General features: G+C 36.1%; 1 protein-coding gene across 2 annotated transcripts; it reads right to left on the minus strand.

Moving 5' to 3' along the window:
- Positions 1-9,723: 9,723 nt before the first annotated feature.
- Positions 9,724-16,860, minus strand: LOC102717218 (TBCC domain-containing protein 1-like). 2 transcript variants are annotated; one of them, XR_005811206.1, is made up of 10 exons: positions 16,190-16,860; positions 15,124-15,264; positions 13,997-14,386; positions 13,287-13,391; positions 12,624-12,764; positions 12,091-12,294; positions 11,661-11,753; positions 11,013-11,124; positions 10,081-10,233; positions 9,724-9,975 (listed from the first exon to the last, which is right to left on the minus strand). XR_005811206.1 is itself a non-coding variant. In XM_006648354.3 (9 exons), exons 1-9 carry the CDS (start codon positions 16,709-16,711, stop codon positions 10,190-10,192), a joined length of 1,752 nt encoding a protein of 583 aa, XP_006648417.2. In that variant the 5' UTR covers positions 16,712-16,860; the 3' UTR covers positions 9,731-10,189. The 2 variants fall into 2 exon arrangements, 1 of the variants encoding a protein (XP_006648417.2); XM_006648354.3 differs by having other exon boundaries at positions 9,731-10,233.
- Between the last annotated feature and the right edge of the window lie 739 nt (positions 16,861-17,599).

Raw genomic sequence — 17,599 nt, forward strand, 5'->3', positions numbered from 1 at the left:
GGCGGCTATGTGTTCGCGTCGTCGTCGGCGAGGCCGCGCGGGCGCGTGATTATATAGGATCCAGTAGCGAGCTAGCTAGCTAGGGTTTGATCGATTGGTGCACGTTTGCTCATCTATGCTATCCCTACTCCTCTCTGCGTGCACTGTTACGTGCATGTCTCTTGTGCCATGGCACCAGAGAATATCAGGTGATGTCACATTTATTCTGACGCTACCGTGCTATTAACCTCATAAAATATATATACTACTACTGAAAAATATGAGAAATTATAGGAACGGATTATATAACTTTCGACAAAAACAATCTCTCTAAACCTTTTAAATGTAGCTTATACCAGTTATGGTATAATTATATGTAACTAATATAGTTACATTATAGTCCATCTATTTTAATATATAAGTATTCCTAAGATTTAAATTTAATTTGTACTATAATATAAATATTTTTGGTACTATTGTTCCATCAATTATTTTCTATTAATTTTTTTTATCCCTATACACCTTTCCACGTACCCACTTCTATTCTAAATTTATTAAGTGGCACATGTATTTCTTTATAATAACCTTAATACTTGCTAAATAATTAAAAATATATTTATTTTGAGACAGAGGTAGCACACAATAACTTATGCATAATTTATCATATCCACACAACACATGTGCGGCCCACTGACTAGCGTCGTTGGATTATAACAACCCTACCATCATGAGTTCATGGCTTCGATCCCTCGCGCGTGAAATTTTTTCCTACGTGGCCAACACTAATCTCAAAGCCCATCCGGTGGTTGAATAATCTAAAGTACCTGGCCATCACTAATCTCAAAGCACATCCTATAGTTTAATAATCGAAAGTCCCCTCACCTCAATCTCTAGTACTGATAGTTTCTTTAGCTATTATGAAAATACAATGGAGTACGTGAAATATATAGTGTAGTTACATTATAGTAGTATATATATGAAATTTTTGAACAAAAAGTTTACGTCAGTTCTCTTAGCAATTCCAGAAAAAATGATGTGCAAATATCATGACATGAATCACCTGAAAAATGTAGATTTGAAGTTCTATTTATATATTTTGGTTCTATGGTAGCATTAATGCATTATTGTGCTAATTAAAAGCCCACTATTGTATTTATGCTCTACATGCGACAATATATGGTGTAGCTAGTGATCAAAACATCAACCGGGGACCGTAAAATGTCCATACGGGAATTTTTTTATTAAATAAACCTTTTTAGCAAGTAATTTTATTACTGAACCTTTTGGCCACGCTAGTGTGGGTGACGTGGCAAGACAACGCTGCCACGCCGCCTGATCGGCATGGTAATGGCGTGACAAGCCGTTTCGTCACGCCAATATTGGTGGCGTGATCAAAAGGTTTATAGGGTGAAAATATTTTCTCCGGAGGTTTAGTAATAAAATTATTTATTAAAAATGTTTAAAATAAAAAAATTTCTCCATACGGTGACCCTTGATGGATGAGATTCCTATAGCTCACAGTCACAATTAGCCGGCTCGTTGGGTCCACATGCATGTAGCTATCGTACGTGATGAACAGGACATGTACATATGGTAAAACTTGAAATTCAATTACTATCAGCATCAGATGAAGTTATCGACTTACAAATAGGTAGTATTTTTATAAGTATATTAAATATTTTATTCAAAATTTTGGTAAGATATATTCATCAATTTATATATTTTACATGATATACGACACATTAATTTATCCCAGAGTTATATATTTTAGCTTCAATTTTATCCTTATAACATTTCCACTACACATGCTATCGGTATAGTATAATAAAATCAGATCCATTGGATCCAAAGCAATAAATGACTCACAATTATTCGAGCATACCTTAAAAAAATCCTATATATATTATAGCTATGTGTGATAGACGTAAATGTAAAAGCCAAACACCTGCTCATGGTTTGCAATTATTTTTTCGGGTATGATCGAATTTCTAAAAACCACAAATTATATGTTTACCAGTGGGTATCAAGAGAATATTCAAAATTTTCAAAATTTATACAAATATTCGTTCGAAGTTTCCTAAATTTTGATCCCAGTAGGTCTATGCATGATGAAATAGTGAACCCTAACACCTTACTATATACTGTATGCTCTAGCTAGTGATATATGTCTCCTGCTCACTGAACTGGTGGATACACTAGTGGACAAAGGGGAAATAATGGATTATAATATCTCAAGCTCCAAGTAAATCACAAGTAGAGTTGCCAGACTTGCCACGCTACAGTGACAGCAGCTTTGAAATGTGTAGACTGGTACGTACAACGGCACAGGTGTATGGCAATGGCAAATGTTGCAAAAGAGATAAAACTAATGAAGGTGACAACTATGCATATATACATACTTCTCAATCACGTACTGTGTACCACCATTTGGCAAGCGTTATTTACTCCAAGTTTTTCTTTTCACGTATATCCATAGCTCGATGTATCACATTCACATCCTATTTGGTGTAGCTACCAGGGTGCCTAGCGCACCTATAGAGATTGCGACACAGATATTTGCGCATGTAGGGGTAGTCCTTAGTTATTTTTTCCTTCCAAATAGTCCTTAGTTTTTTTTGGTTCAAATAGTACTTAAAATAAAGTATTAAGGAGAAAAAAACTACTCTAGCAAATATTTCATCCAAGAAACAGAGTATCTTCTGTATTGGAAAATGAAACTTTATATTTTGAGTTTCTATCTGCTCACTCACTGCATATCTTAATATTAAATCTTAAGAGGAGAGATTAAACACTAACATGGGAGTAAGCGATTGAGAATGCTATTGATTAAGACGAATATATTAGCTACTTGCGCCGGAACCTGTGCAGCTTGGTGAACTTCTCTCAAGCTAACAAATGTTAATATATGTATATGCGCACCTTTTGCTAATTAAGAATAATTGGACTAGCCACTCTATAATTAATTAATTTTGGTGTTTCACAGCACGATGCTATGTATATAAATTATATACGATAATGCTATCACTAGGGAAAAATTAAATCAGATGTTGTTAAGTCTCTTGTATCAGTCTCTTTTGTTTCTACATGTTCATTAGTTTATTAAAACAAACACCTATCACATGTAATTTGCATGGATCTTTAGCCTCCCAATAACTTGTTCGTAGAAGTTTAGCTAAGCGCGACAATTTTTTTCTCTCTTTTATAACCTATAATTTAAATTTTAAAGGTATATTTAGAGGCAATTTTGGGTTTTCTTTCATTGTTCTTTATTTTGAGTTTTTATTTTTAAAACATTTTTAATAAATAATTTTATTAATAAACCTCAGAAGAAAATATTTCCACCGTATGAACCTTCTGACCACGTCACCAATATTGACGTGACAAAACAACACTGCCACACAGAGTTTTTGGCGTGTGGCAGCTACATGACAACATTGTCTTGATACGCCGCTGACACTAGCGTGGCAAGACTGTCACGCCAACCAGGTTGCGTGGCAGCGTTGAGTTACCACGCTATCCACACTGGCGTGGCAAAAGGTTCATACGGTGAAAATATTTTTCTCCAGATTTAGTAATAAAATTATTTATTAAAAAATTTTAAAAAATAATTTTTTAATTTTCTAACACCTTTGTTTTAGATCGAGAGCACATATATAAAAATTTTACCAATAAAATATTCTTTAATTATTAATAACTTATTTTGTTTATACTTAATTTCAACGAAACAATAACACCAAAACTGTCACCGGGCGTTTAGCTAGCTAACTTAGACACTAATAATAGGAACTGTAGATGAAAGGGACGTGGTGTCATCTTGCTTATATTAAGCATCAGGGTGTGTGTTGAAAGTAACAAGGTAAATATTGTCGGATAAGTTTAGTAGGGAAGATTTTTCTTTAAAATTTATTTAGTCAATTGCGTCGTTTTTAGAGGCAAATAGTACATATGCGCGAGTGACATCGGCGGAAATATCTCTAAACTAGTAATTAATTAAATTTCTACTTAAAGCACACTTGCGTATGCGTCAGGATTGCCATGTCTTCACCATCGTATAGATTAGTCCATCTGTCTCAAAACAACATTATTTTTCAATCATATCACAAGAATTAATAGAAAAAAATAAAAAGACTAAAATATTATTCACTTTATCAAATCTCAATACAATTATCATCCACTTTATTACTTCCAATGTATTTATTTCTTACTCGTACAAACTCCGATGCAATGATTGTTTAAAAAAGAAATTTATTATAGGACACACAAGATAGAGAAAAAAATCTTATGGTAAAACAGAAGCAGTACCTGGTCGATTGAAACAGAAGCAGTACCTAGTAATTAAGGGTGTATATCAGATTTTACCCATCAGATTTCGCTAGAATCATAGTATCATATCCATGTGCTCCAAGATAACCTTATCTGCGCCACCAACGAACGGCTTAATTTGCAGCTATCTTTAGCGCCGTCCGCCGTGCATGTCAGCATGTACGGTACTAACTTTTTTCATAAATAAGTTTATTTTTCAGTTTTTAGATACAATATTTTGATTCTTTGTTTTATTTAATTTTTTTATGATTAATATTTTTATTGTTACTAGATAATAAAATATGAATAGTATATTACATGTGACTAACTTTTTAAGTTTTACACAAATTTTTTAAAATAAAACAAATGATCGGAACGTTTAACACAGAAATTAAAAAATTAAAGTTACTATAAGATGAGGTAGTAATATATAACTATATAAGCATATGGGCTGCTAAAACAAATATGTGGCTGCGAATTAATAAGCCGTATATCTATAAAAATTTTAGTTTTCGGTGAAGCGTCGGCTCAGGCTGCCACGCAGGACGGTACTGTTACACTGTTCGTAGACGCATAAACTGTTCATACCCGACCTGTCACTGTTACACTTCGTTTTTACTGTTTACCCACGATTCACATACACTGTTTATTTGCTTTTTTTTTATCTATAGTTGATTAACCACTGTACTGTTCGTCTGTAGGTGATAAACATGTTTCAAAAAAAATATTGTTTACAAAATATTGTTATTTATATATCTATTTTTCGCGGCAACGCGCGCGGGGTAGTCGGATTGTTAATGTTTATTTCTCGCGAATTACGGCAGAGAGAACTAGGGGATGTCAAATACTTCCTCCATCCTAAAATAAATCAATTTTTTACTTTTTATTTTCAATTTTTCACTATTCGTTTTACTCAAATTTTTTTTGCGATTGATATTTTTGTTTTTATTAGATGATAAATTATAAATAGTACTTTAAGTGTGACTAATTATTTTCTAATTTTCTAAAAAATATTTAAATAAAACGAATGATCAAACATTGGAGACAGAAACCAAAAAATTCCTATTTTTAAAGACGAGTATGCATGTTATACAGGTATCGTGGCGTACTTTTCTTGAGGTGACAGTGGTACTGTTTCTGATGTGCCCATCTATCCTTCTCACTTGTGAGGCCGACATCGAAGCGATAGGCCATTTGAAACGTGGAAAACTTATCATTTTCCATGTAAATTTAACTACTTTTGCTTCTCAAAATTTTTTCACGTCGAATTTTTTTACGTCTAAACGAAGCATTAAATATACATAAAAATTAAAACTAATTACATAGTTATGGGGAAAATCGTGAGATGAATCTTTTGAGCTTAATTAGCCATAAGTGCTACATAAACCAACATGTGCTAATGATGGATTAATTAGACTCAAAAGATTGGTCTCACGGTTTCCAAGCGGAATCTGAAATTGTTTTAAAATTAAACTACGTTTAATAGTTTAAATATGTGTCCAAAATTTTGTTGGGATGGTTTTACAAACTAGACAAGTTATTAGTACCACCGTTCTGGAAGGGTATCCGCAGGTAAGACTATAGTTTAACTAAACAAATCAAATTTTGCTTATAAAATAAAATTTAGTTTATTTGGACTTTAAATTATTCATGAGCCGACCAACAAACATCCCTACATTTTTTGAAATTAAGAAAATCTCTAAAATCAAATTTCGCTAGTTCTGATTATTGGTCCAGACCTAATATGCTCAAGCCATTGCAGCCGTACTTAGGGGGTGTTTATTTATAGGGGCTAAACTTTAGCCCATAGTCACATCGGATATTTGGACACTTATTATAAATAGTAAACGTAGTCTATAAATAAAACACATCAATAATTTTGGACTAATTCGAGAGACGAATCTAATGAGCCTAATTAATCCATGATTAGTGTATATGATGCTACAGTAAATATTTACTAATTATGGATTAATTAGGCTCAAAAAATTCGTCTCACGGATTAGCTCCCATTTATAAAATTAGTTTTTTGATTAGTATATGTTTAATACTTTAAATTAGTGTCCAAACATTCGATCTAAACAACCCCTTAGTGTTGTCAATGAGCCAAGCTCGAGCAAGCCTCAAGCTTACGTAAACTTTGAGTTTTTGAGCAAGCACAGCTCGAGCTCGGTTTATAAGTGATACAACATATTTTAAGGATAATATTTTAATAAAAATAATTAATTTATTGGTCAAAAATATTAATGAAAACATATTAAAAGGAATAAGATAAATGTATGATGCTAATATACTATTTCGTCACGTGGATATATAAAAATGGTACCCTCCTGTATTTTAATAGATGACGTTATTGATTTTTTGTCGTAAGTTTGACCATTCATCTTATTAAAAAATTTTATACAGATATGCAAAATTTGAAGCTATAATTAAATTATATTTGATAATAAATTCAATCACAACAAAATAATATTAATTAAATAAAATTATTAAATAAGACAAATAATCAAACATGTAAAAAAGGCAATGACATCATCTACGAAAATACCTAGAGTATTTTAGGGCCGCGTTCGATATATGGGGGTGGTAAGTTAATTTATCCGGTGCGAAAAACGTAGTAATAGATTAGTACATAACTAATTAATTATTAAAAAAATAGAAAATAGATTAATATTAATTTTTAAAACAACTTTTCTATAGAAATTTTTTTTAAAAAATACACTGTTTAATAGTTTGAGAAGCGTGCGCGTGGAAAACGAGGATGTTAAGTTAACTAACCTGCACGGCAAACGCGGCCTAGATATACTAGTTTACTAAATAAAAAATTATATATAAGTAAAGCTCGGATTCAACTCATTCGGAGTTTGAGCCAAGTTTAAATCGAGTCTAGGATGAGCTAAGCTCGAGCAACTCGTGAGCCTCGAGTTTTTTTTTTTTTACAGCTCTCACCATAAACAAGGATATATGCATGTATCCACCTTGGCATACACTAGTATGTTCGATGAATATATCAGGGTGACTTAAACATGAGTATGTAGCAGTTTATGTGCATGACATTCGAGCTGAAAATTATGTGCATGGATTCTTCCATCAATGATGAGATGCCTGTACAAAAATGTTGCTGTCAGCACAGCGACTGGCTGACTGGTTCTGTTGCGAACTTTTGCTAGATTTGGGTGGTGCCAATGCTGTCATCTAGATTTGGGAGTAGAATGCACCACAGTGACACTGACTGAGATTATACTCACAAAGCTAGGCAGGCAACCTTGTGTCAATGTCGTCGCTAGCTAGGCCCAATAATACAGCCTATGCCATGTACAAAAAGATACGTATATACGGCTTGTAGTACATCCTAGCTAGAGCCTGATCATATATGTGGGGACATATCTTTACTATTATAAAAACCTCCGCCACCACCACTCACTTTCATTGCATTTTACGGTTTACCCTCTTAACTTTTTAATATTAAAAATCAATCAAATCTAGATGGATATCTATATAAAATTAAATTGATATGTATATTTTCTATATAAAAAAGATGATCACATACCATAATATGTTTTTATCTTTTGCAAAGCTCAGCTAGTAGATAAAAAAGAGATGGAAAAAAAGAGAGTTTATATGGGTGTGTGGTGCAGTGCTCTACATCGATCCTATTCTAGAGGATACGGATTGTGACTAGGGATAAGTAGACATATAAATCAAGTATATATGTGTGTTGCTTGTATTGTAATACTACTATGTATTTTTAGAGGAATAAATGTTTTCTGTTGTACATATGTTGTAATATACGTGGACGGTATACCAACTCGTAACGACGGCTGTTGAAGCAGTGGAGGGGCAGATTATATTGGATTCCATAACCCTGAGTGATATCTGGGTAACACTACAGTACTAGGGAAAAGAAAACCATTTTACTACACAACCAGGCTAAAATTTGGGCTGGTTGTGATGACGTCCGAGTTGTAGACATCGTGAGATCTGAGGCACGGTACCACTCCTATAATCCTATGCCTCATGGATGACGTCTCGGTTGTTTTTAAGCCATTGTGTTTTTTCGGTTATGCTTATGCTTATAAGTCAATATTTAAAATTTTTACCTTTAAATTTAGAGTTGATTTTATTATTCTTTTACCAAAGTTTATTTTTTTTCTTGGTTTTAGATCACTACAGACACATATATAAAATTTTTACTCCAACGACCATCCCTCGTTGAGCACCAGCCATGGTTGTGGGTTCTTAGTGCGTGCTGTGCAGAGTAGGAACTTGAAACAGTTTAAGGTCTTACACCCCATTTTTACGCTTAACACTGACGTATCCACAACTACATTCTCGAGCGACGGTCAAACGGAGGCGTGAATGCAAGGTGCCAGCGGAATAGTCGACCAAACAAATGTTGTTTATGCTTATAAGCTAAAATTTAAAATTTCAATCTTAAATATAAATTGATTTTGAGGTTTTTTTCACTAAAGTTTATTTTTCAACATTAGTTTTTAGATCGCCAAGAATACATATATAAAAATTTTATTTATAAATTATTTTTTATTTGAAATACGCTGTTTGACTTTTTTTTATGACAAAACCAAACCATCACCCCCGTTATTCTATTTGGAGAAAGTTTGAGCGTAAACGTCAAGGAATAGAAATACATGTCGAGGTACATTATTACCTCCATCCCAAAATCTAAGATTTTAGCCACAAATTTATATTATTAAAATTCCTTGCATTTTGAGACGAAGATAATAGATTGCAATGTTTTGTTCTTTGGGCTGAGCAGAACCCTCCGGATGGAAGACGCTGGAAAATCATGTGCTGACTACACGACGAGGCTGATCATTTGGCTGCAGCATTTCGTAAGAGTATCAATCATTCATACCGTATGACACGAATAGTATTACACGGTACTGTACATCAGCTAGTGTACAGTATAGTAGCAGTGTTTCGTTTTTTTTTTGTTTTTTCCCGATTAGGAGATAACAGGAAAATTGTAAGGATGACATTATAATTTTGTAAAATTGAAGATACATCATATTGACCCATATGTCAATGACCCATACAGGCCTCATATCTCTTGCTTTACAAAATTATAATGGTACATATCTCTAACTTTACAAAATTATAATGGTACGATTATAAATTTCCTATCACTAAAGACCACACGCTTAACGTATGAAGGCCAGAGATGAAGTCGCGGACCTAAATTTCAGAGTACAGTATGATTTAATCATGTATGCATGCATTCAGAGTACAGTACGACTCAATAATAACGTAGTGCTACCTCCGATTCTTTATTTAAAAAATTTACATAAGTATTGATTCTTTTTGTTATGATTTGTTTTATCACCAAAGCTACTTTAAGCATGCTTATAATTTTGTATATTTAAAAAAATAAATAATCAAACTTAAATTCAAGAATCAACAACGTCAAATAGAAAACCCAAAAAAAAAAGCGTACCATGTATCAGCATATAGGAGTACCAAATCAAGGTACCTACAAGGGAAATGATGGCAATGAAGTGGGTGTATCGCCTGCCACGTGAGGAAATCAAATGCCTATAATTGTTCTCCGAAGTTGGTTGATTAATTAATTCATCAAAGAATCCCTATTACACTGGCAAATCCGTGTTATTACTTATGAAACGGCCAAAAATGTGTAATCACCAGAAAAGGAGAAAGAAAGATGGACATCCCAACAACCTGTCGCAACAGCAAATGGGGAAAAAAATCGGGGGAGAAATACATCAAACTACTTTGCAGAAAACAGGGTGAAATACATGTTCTTTTTACATTCTTGTTTCGCACCTGGGAGTAAGGTCAGCTTCGACAGTGCCGTCGAATGTTTTGGAGTCCCACCAAGTCGGCAAAAGGATATAAAAATAGGTCCATTTCATCAAAGCAGATAATCGCATGTTCAGTCGCCTTGCAGGCAGTAGAGCTGGCGGATGTTGCCTGAAGCTGAAGAAATGAACAAATAGTGATTACAGTAAATCAGAGCTCAGGCTAAACGAATAAATAGCAGTGCCTTCTTTTAGCTTTTGTTATGTGTATTAATTGGTTGATTTTACAATTTGCGTAGGATGGAAAATGTAGAAGAACCAAAGCTCTGTTAGGCCAAAGCCAACAAGCTCAGCAAGCCATATATACCATCAGCAATGATGCGCATGAAGAAGATACAGTAGAAACAAGCCAAAGTAATATGTTTCTACTTGTGTAGTTATTTTATACTTGATACTCCAACGGACACACCAGATAAAACAGGCTGAGATTTACATGTGGTATGTGGAGATGGAAACCCAGCAATGGTTCCATGTCATTATGGCATATGGTCGTTGTCCTCCATAGAACAAGAATGGAGAAAAAAAACATGTGTTTAAGCTCTTAAGTTGACACAATCATATATTCTTATGAAAAGGTATGCACTGTATTAGTGTGCATTTTTTGTTTTATTGATGTTTCCAGGTCCTGTAATGCGTTATATTTTCGCAAAAGTGCAGAAGCCTCCTCATGTTCAGCAGTAATTACTCATTGTGTTTGTACTCGGTCATGAAAATTGGTTTGTATAATCAAAGCAATCAATTAAGTTCTCCTGGGGATATTTCTTCAAGGGTGAATTTCAGCCAGAAAGGTGCATTTCTAATGACATAGGCAAAACCATCATAGGCATATGGTACTAAAACAAATGTAAAGGACATATAAATGCATTATAGCAATTGAATGTATGGATGAAAATTTACCGTATAACCAATCTTTGAACTGTGCATGAAGAGCATTTGCCAATTCCTTCTTCCTATTGTCATCAATTTGCAGCTCCCGAATAGTCTTTCTAATATCCTCCAGTGCAGCAAGCTGAATATGAATGGTGTATAAACATAGAAGGTAGAAAACAACATCAACAAATAAATCATAATATGCAGAGTGACAGGTTTTAACATTTTTCTAAATAAAATAGAGAAAACATATACAAACTCTAAATAAGGCAAGTGTCAACGGTAAAAACAGCAGGACGATTTTTTCTCCTATTTCACACATAATGGTCAATAGATCTTGTGTTCTATAACTTCAGCGCCCCTAATGCAGCTAATTCATATACACTAAGTTGCTACAATTTAGACATGCCATCATAGCAGAATATCGAAGCACCTGATTATTTCAATGGCATTGTTCACTTGGTACAGAAAGCCACAAACTGAGGTAGCGAAGAAAAAAAAATCAAGGGTTCCTTCCAGTGTAGGACTCACTATGCACACCAGTGCAAGTATAGAAAAATTAGAAATGCACATAAAGGTGGTGTGAACCATGACCCTGAATGTTTTGAGAATGATAGGGAATGGAATAAGAACACCTGAAGATCAAGCTCTGATGAATTTAACAATGTAGTATACCTTTTTGCTTTGGGATACCCCATAAATTTCAGGCAATGGAAAAGGACAGCATTTTGTAGGTTCTTGAACTTCAGTCCCAAACCAACTAGGAATCTGCAGGAAGAAAATAGTTATGATACAACACTTTGTACTAGAAAAAGTAAGTTGTATTATGAAAAACACCAGCTCCTAACTTTAACATTCGAGCATCTCCCCATTTTCACTACAGGATGTGTTTGCAAATTGGCCTCTCTATTCAAGTGCAACAGATCAGATGGACAAATCAGGCAAGATGAACGAATGAGTTTTAACATACAACATGTTATATATCAAACTCATCAAGACAGGTTGTGGAAAACAAAAAGGTGGCAGACTGATCAAATTTGTCTATCTCTTTTCCAATATCCATCATAGTAAGTAAAGCAGAAGGCCCAAAATACACATGGCGTACCAAAAAGTTTGTGAATAGGTCAGGATCTAGACGAGTAGCAGATTCAGCCTGAACATCAGAAACCCCCGCAGGATGAGATAATGAATCATGCGGATCAACAACTCCCAACACAAAAGGCTGGTCCCATTTATTGACTGCAGGGTCTACGCCCACTTTTGCCAGATGCTCACCCAATTGTGGATAGTAGGTATTAAATGGAGCAACCTGTTGAAACAGAAATGGAATTTGACGATAGTAAAAAGTTTCAAAGCATTCCATACTATTAATAGCACATCAATAAGTTCAGTATTGGATTTAATACTTTTTTCCTGCTGTAAACCTAATGTGCACAGCTTGCAAAAGGGTATATTGCATTGGCGTTACCATATAATCGTGTGGAGATGAATATATTGTTAAGAATATGCAGTCATCTACTAAAGTTTGATTAATCACTTGGCAGTAACTTCTCATCTGGTTAATTGCTTGGCAGTCACTTTTCTTTGCAATAAGTGTATAACTTCTATTACAATATTAAAAGTAAAAGTTACACTCACTTGTAATTTATGGTTGTCCCCCACAATAAGAGGTTGGTGATTTACTCCCAGGTAGAATATGCACTCGCGGCAGTTAGCAATACAAATCCGTTTAGTAGCTGCAATAATATGCACTCTTTCACAATGCTCCACCTTAACAACCTGACAACAGAAAACATATGGAGTATATTTGTCAAATGTACTTAGAAGAAAGATGCGATAACAGCAATCTTAAGTGGCCATAAAACAATGTTTCTCATTTTCCTCTTGGGGTTGTTTCCTCTTTGTTAATGTACAGCCTATCTTATTACATTTAACAGCCCAACTCAAAGCACGATTGATCAGTTTGATAAAAAAAATCCAGGAAAAGAATGCAAAAGAGTACCAATGATTCAAGTCAGTGTTCTGTTCACACAAAAATGTATGACAACTACCAGTCTCTATTGTCATTATAAATCATCACCTTCATCTTTTATTTGGAAAAGATACTCAGCACTCATGTGCCATTCAGGTAACACTAAGGGTCCAAGGCATAAATTGCTGGTCTCGAACAAATTCTGTGCAGCTAAATTAGACATGAGGCAAGGCCATTTAAAGTGCACAGAAAAAGGTGTCGGATATATGAATCTATATTCTGCAACAATGGGAAAGGAGGTGTAAAGAAATACCGATTGGCATGCATACCTTACCAATAGCACCAAGAACAACAGTGGCATCAGAACAACCATACACAGTCACATACTTCAATGGTGCCAATATGTAGATAACAGACTCGTGGCAGTTTAAAACCTACAAAACCTGTGTGTTAAAAAAACTGACAATGTGGAGTCCCTCCTCCGCAATTCTAATACTGAATACACAAAACAGTTATTACAACATAATACAACAGTTCCTTGAAATAAAGTGAAACATATATTAACACAGAGAGCAAGAAGCTGGAGTCTGGTACAAAGTTTCCATCATGACAAGAGTTTTCATATTGGTTTCCCGATCCCAAATTTGATTAGCAATGTACACCTTTCGCTTAAATTTTAACACTTCACATATCCTGACCTAAATAATGACAGTTTAAACACCTCCTTAATCACCTAGAAGTGGCTAACAGTGTTTTTCCTTTCAAACTATACTCCACTAGAAATTTCAGTGATCAATATATTCATGAATGTGCTAAGAGTACCACTAGAATAAATAATTGCATTCAAGATACTACATGTAAGCACAGTAAAACACTTGGAACTGTTTAAACCAGATTTAGCATAAACGATTCCTTGTATCAACATTATACCAACAATTTAGTGGATAATGCAAACATGTAGAAATGCAAAAGAGTGTCAAATATTTCTAGTCTTTTCAACATCAAAGGTAGTTTTTTGTTAAATAGTTGTGATTAATACCTTCACTGAATGTCCTTTGACATCAGATGCATGCTTGACAACAGATGTTTTGGAGAAGCCTTCCACAAACGTTGTGTTTCTGAAGTATGCAGGATTGGTACCGGTCGGTGTGCTGTTCCTTGCATTAGTAGCATTGGCATCAGCCATGGTGACATCTATATCGGAACTAGCCTGCTGACTAACTTCCTTTGATGTGGACTTCTCAGTAGAAAATTCCAGTGAAGAAGATATATTCTGAGAGATCCAATCATGAACCTGAGCAGCAGGTACAGGGGCAGCAGGCATGTCAGGATCAGAATTTGCAAAAAATGTGGCCGCCTGGCTTAAGGGTGTTCCTTCTGAGAACCGCACTAGAAATCCAAGGTGTTCAAATGTCTCCATTGTCAATACCTGCAAAAAGTTAGTGTAATACAGTTATTTTACATTCTGCAATGCGATGGTTTACCATGCCCAACCACAAAGAATCCTAAGGAGTAAAAACCTAAACAGGATGCAAGATTACACACGCCAAAAAAACTATATCTCATATTTGCATTGAAAATAAAACCACCTACCTATCCTTCAAACTATAAAAAAGCTCTTTTGTGAAGATTCAAGAAGTAATTCCCTTGAGAAAATTTCCTCAAATATAACGTGACAATATATCCTCAATTTAGTAAAAAGTGAGTTCTCACTTGGGCCAGATATATCTAACTGAGTCTATATATCACCTTTATCTTTACTCGTCTATATATAGGGGGGAAAATTGCTCACTGTAAACATCTACCTACAGGTGGTCTTCAGTCTTCACCTTCTGGATAAAGGACGCTTAATTGGTCAAGATGCACACATACATCATAATATATTTGGAGGTATACTTGTCTCAGAGGTAGGCTTTGTATACAATTTTACAGGGTCATGGCCTTCCAGCCAGACAGCGCAAATCTGTGCTTTTATGGCTCGAATCTAGCGTTTTGAAATATAGAAGTACAAACTAAACTCCATTATCAGAACGCACTATGCTAAATTATTTCTATGACTCTTTTCTCATATAAAGCTTCACTCTACTAAGACAACCAAAGTGTAATCAAGTGCATATTACAAATGTAAATAAGTTGGGCAACTTAACAAAAGGAAAGATGGCATACCAGAGAATCATCACCTTCACCTTCAACAGAATCGGCCAATAGGGTAAGAATATTGGCCATATGTTTTTGCAGGTAAGACAGCTGATGAATTTCCTCATCGGCTTGAGAAGGCATGAATCGACGGCTATTACTGCGTACAAGCTGCAAAACAGTGTAAATATGAGAATAAGTGAAGTTGGTAGCATAATGCTCATACTGGCAAAAGGAACAGATTATATCACTTGTTTGGTTTGTTGGTTTGGGGCAGGGAAAATTGGGATTGACCCAAAATGTAACGCCTAGGAGACAATTTTAGCATGTACCTACCTAAGGTTGGTACAGTAAAAGCATTACATATAAAACTGGAATAGTAGTGAAATCTCGATTTTACAAGACTTATATGCAAAATGCATGAATACTAACCCTCTGCAGACAGCTCTTAATGTGAGAGGACTTATATAGGAAACATACATGTTGGTATGTGATAAGCAAACATACAACTGATTGAATTTACAACAAAATGGTGGCAACAATGACTAGTCACTCAATTATGGCAAAGCATGTGGTTTTTGAGTTACTACTAGCATACAAATTTCAAACAACGTACATAATTTCATGTAACAACCATTCATTTATGGTGGTCACCACAAAACAGATAATCATAAATTGCTTGTCAAGAAGAGACAGCAGCACAGTACCATCCAGGCATGCAGAGGATCCAATAAGTATCAGGAGCTAGGACATTCCTTTGCACTATATATTTAGAGCTGCACAGTTTTTTACTGTGGCGCATTTCTTCTAGCTTGAGTGAATTATATATCAATGTTTTTGTTCATCGGAGAACAGGCAGTATTCCAGTTCTGTTTTAACATAAACATAAACAATTTGCATATCAAATGAACGGCTGCACGAGCAGCAATATGGAGGACACAAGCTAACACAATAGCCTTGTTTCGAATCAATGGCGATTGTTTCGAGGCCCAATTTACATGACTAAGGCTAAGCAATCAGACATGACAGCTTCTCTGTTGCAGAGGAAATGCGTGTGGATCCAATTCTAATCAAAGCGATTCGGCCTGATCCTTACCTGGATCGGGGAGAGCGCGGACAGGTAGCCATCGAACGCGGAGGTGGAGGGCCAGACGTCGGTGACGGCGGGCGAGTCCTTGTGAGCGCGGGGCACGAGGCGCTTGTACGACTGGATGTAGAGGAAGAGCAGCACATCACGGATGTCGGCCCCTCCGCCGCCGCCACCGGGGGCCTCGAGCGCGGGGTCCTCCCCGGGGAGCACCGCCGCGAGCGTGGCTAGCGCGAGCGCCGCCTGGTCATGCGGGATCTGCAGCGCCTCCGCGAGCGCCGCGGCGGGCACGCGGCCCCCTCCCTCCCCCGCCGCCGCCGCGAGCTTCTCCTTGACCTGGGCCAGGGTCTGCGCCAGCGTCCCCTCCGGGAATATGAGCTTCGGGATGGGGAGGAGCCCGTGCTCGAACGCCTCGCGCCTGGGCCGGAGGAGCGCCACGGGGGACGGGGACGGCGACGGCGAGGGAGACGCGGCGGCCGGCGCCGCCTCCGTCTGCGGCTGGGCCGGTGGCTCGAGGGGGTCGTCGGCCATCGCCGCCGGCGAGAGGGAGGCGAGGAGGAGGAGGAGGAGATCTGGGAGAGAGAGAGAGGGGGGGGGGAGGAGTGGCGAAGTGCGGTGGCGCCGCGGAAATGGCGAGGGCTCACTCGGCGATGCGGGGAGCGCCTGATTTTCTTTTCTTTTCTTTTTTAATTGCCTTTTTCTCCCTAGGAGTTGGGGGCTTTTTCACGTTTATCATCACATGTATTACAGAGTGTTAAATATAATTTAAAAATAATTAGTTATATAAGTAAATTTTTAAGTCTAATTAATCCATAGTTAGTCATTAACTCATATGTACTAATGATGGATTAATGGTGCTTCAAAAATCCGTCACGTGGTTTACTAATACCCTACGTAATTAATTATTTTATTAAGTTTTAAAATAGTTTTTCAATATCAGGTCAAACATTTAAACATTTAATGTGACACCCAACAAAAAAAAAATTCACGAACTCAACGAGCCCCCGTACGCTTGTTTTTTTATATAGTTTCGGACATGGTAAGGATGGCTGATGGCTTTAACATGCAATGTTGATTGCTGGCCAAAATTCGGTCCATGGATGATGGATCCGATGGCTTTCATGTTTCGTCTTGTAAAGAACAACAAAAAAATATTAGTTTAATGCAACAAAAGTACGGAGATACTAAATTTTTAGCATAAATTTTTGATATCTTCATATACCTATTATCCAAAGAAAATAGCTTTTATGCTACAAAATATACCTCCCAATCATGATATAAAAGCTCTTAGTTTATAACAACGAAAAATCATGGTTACTGATTAATTACTACAGAGAATATCTTTGTTCTAGGCTCATTCAGTGCTCTAAATCTGGAGAGAAAACACATTGTTAGGAGTAGTTAACCATTGTTTTTGCT

Source organism: Oryza brachyantha, chromosome 2 (genome assembly GCF_000231095.2).
Source record: "Oryza brachyantha chromosome 2, ObraRS2, whole genome shotgun sequence".
NCBI classification, from domain to species: Eukaryota; Viridiplantae; Streptophyta; class Magnoliopsida; order Poales; family Poaceae; genus Oryza; species Oryza brachyantha.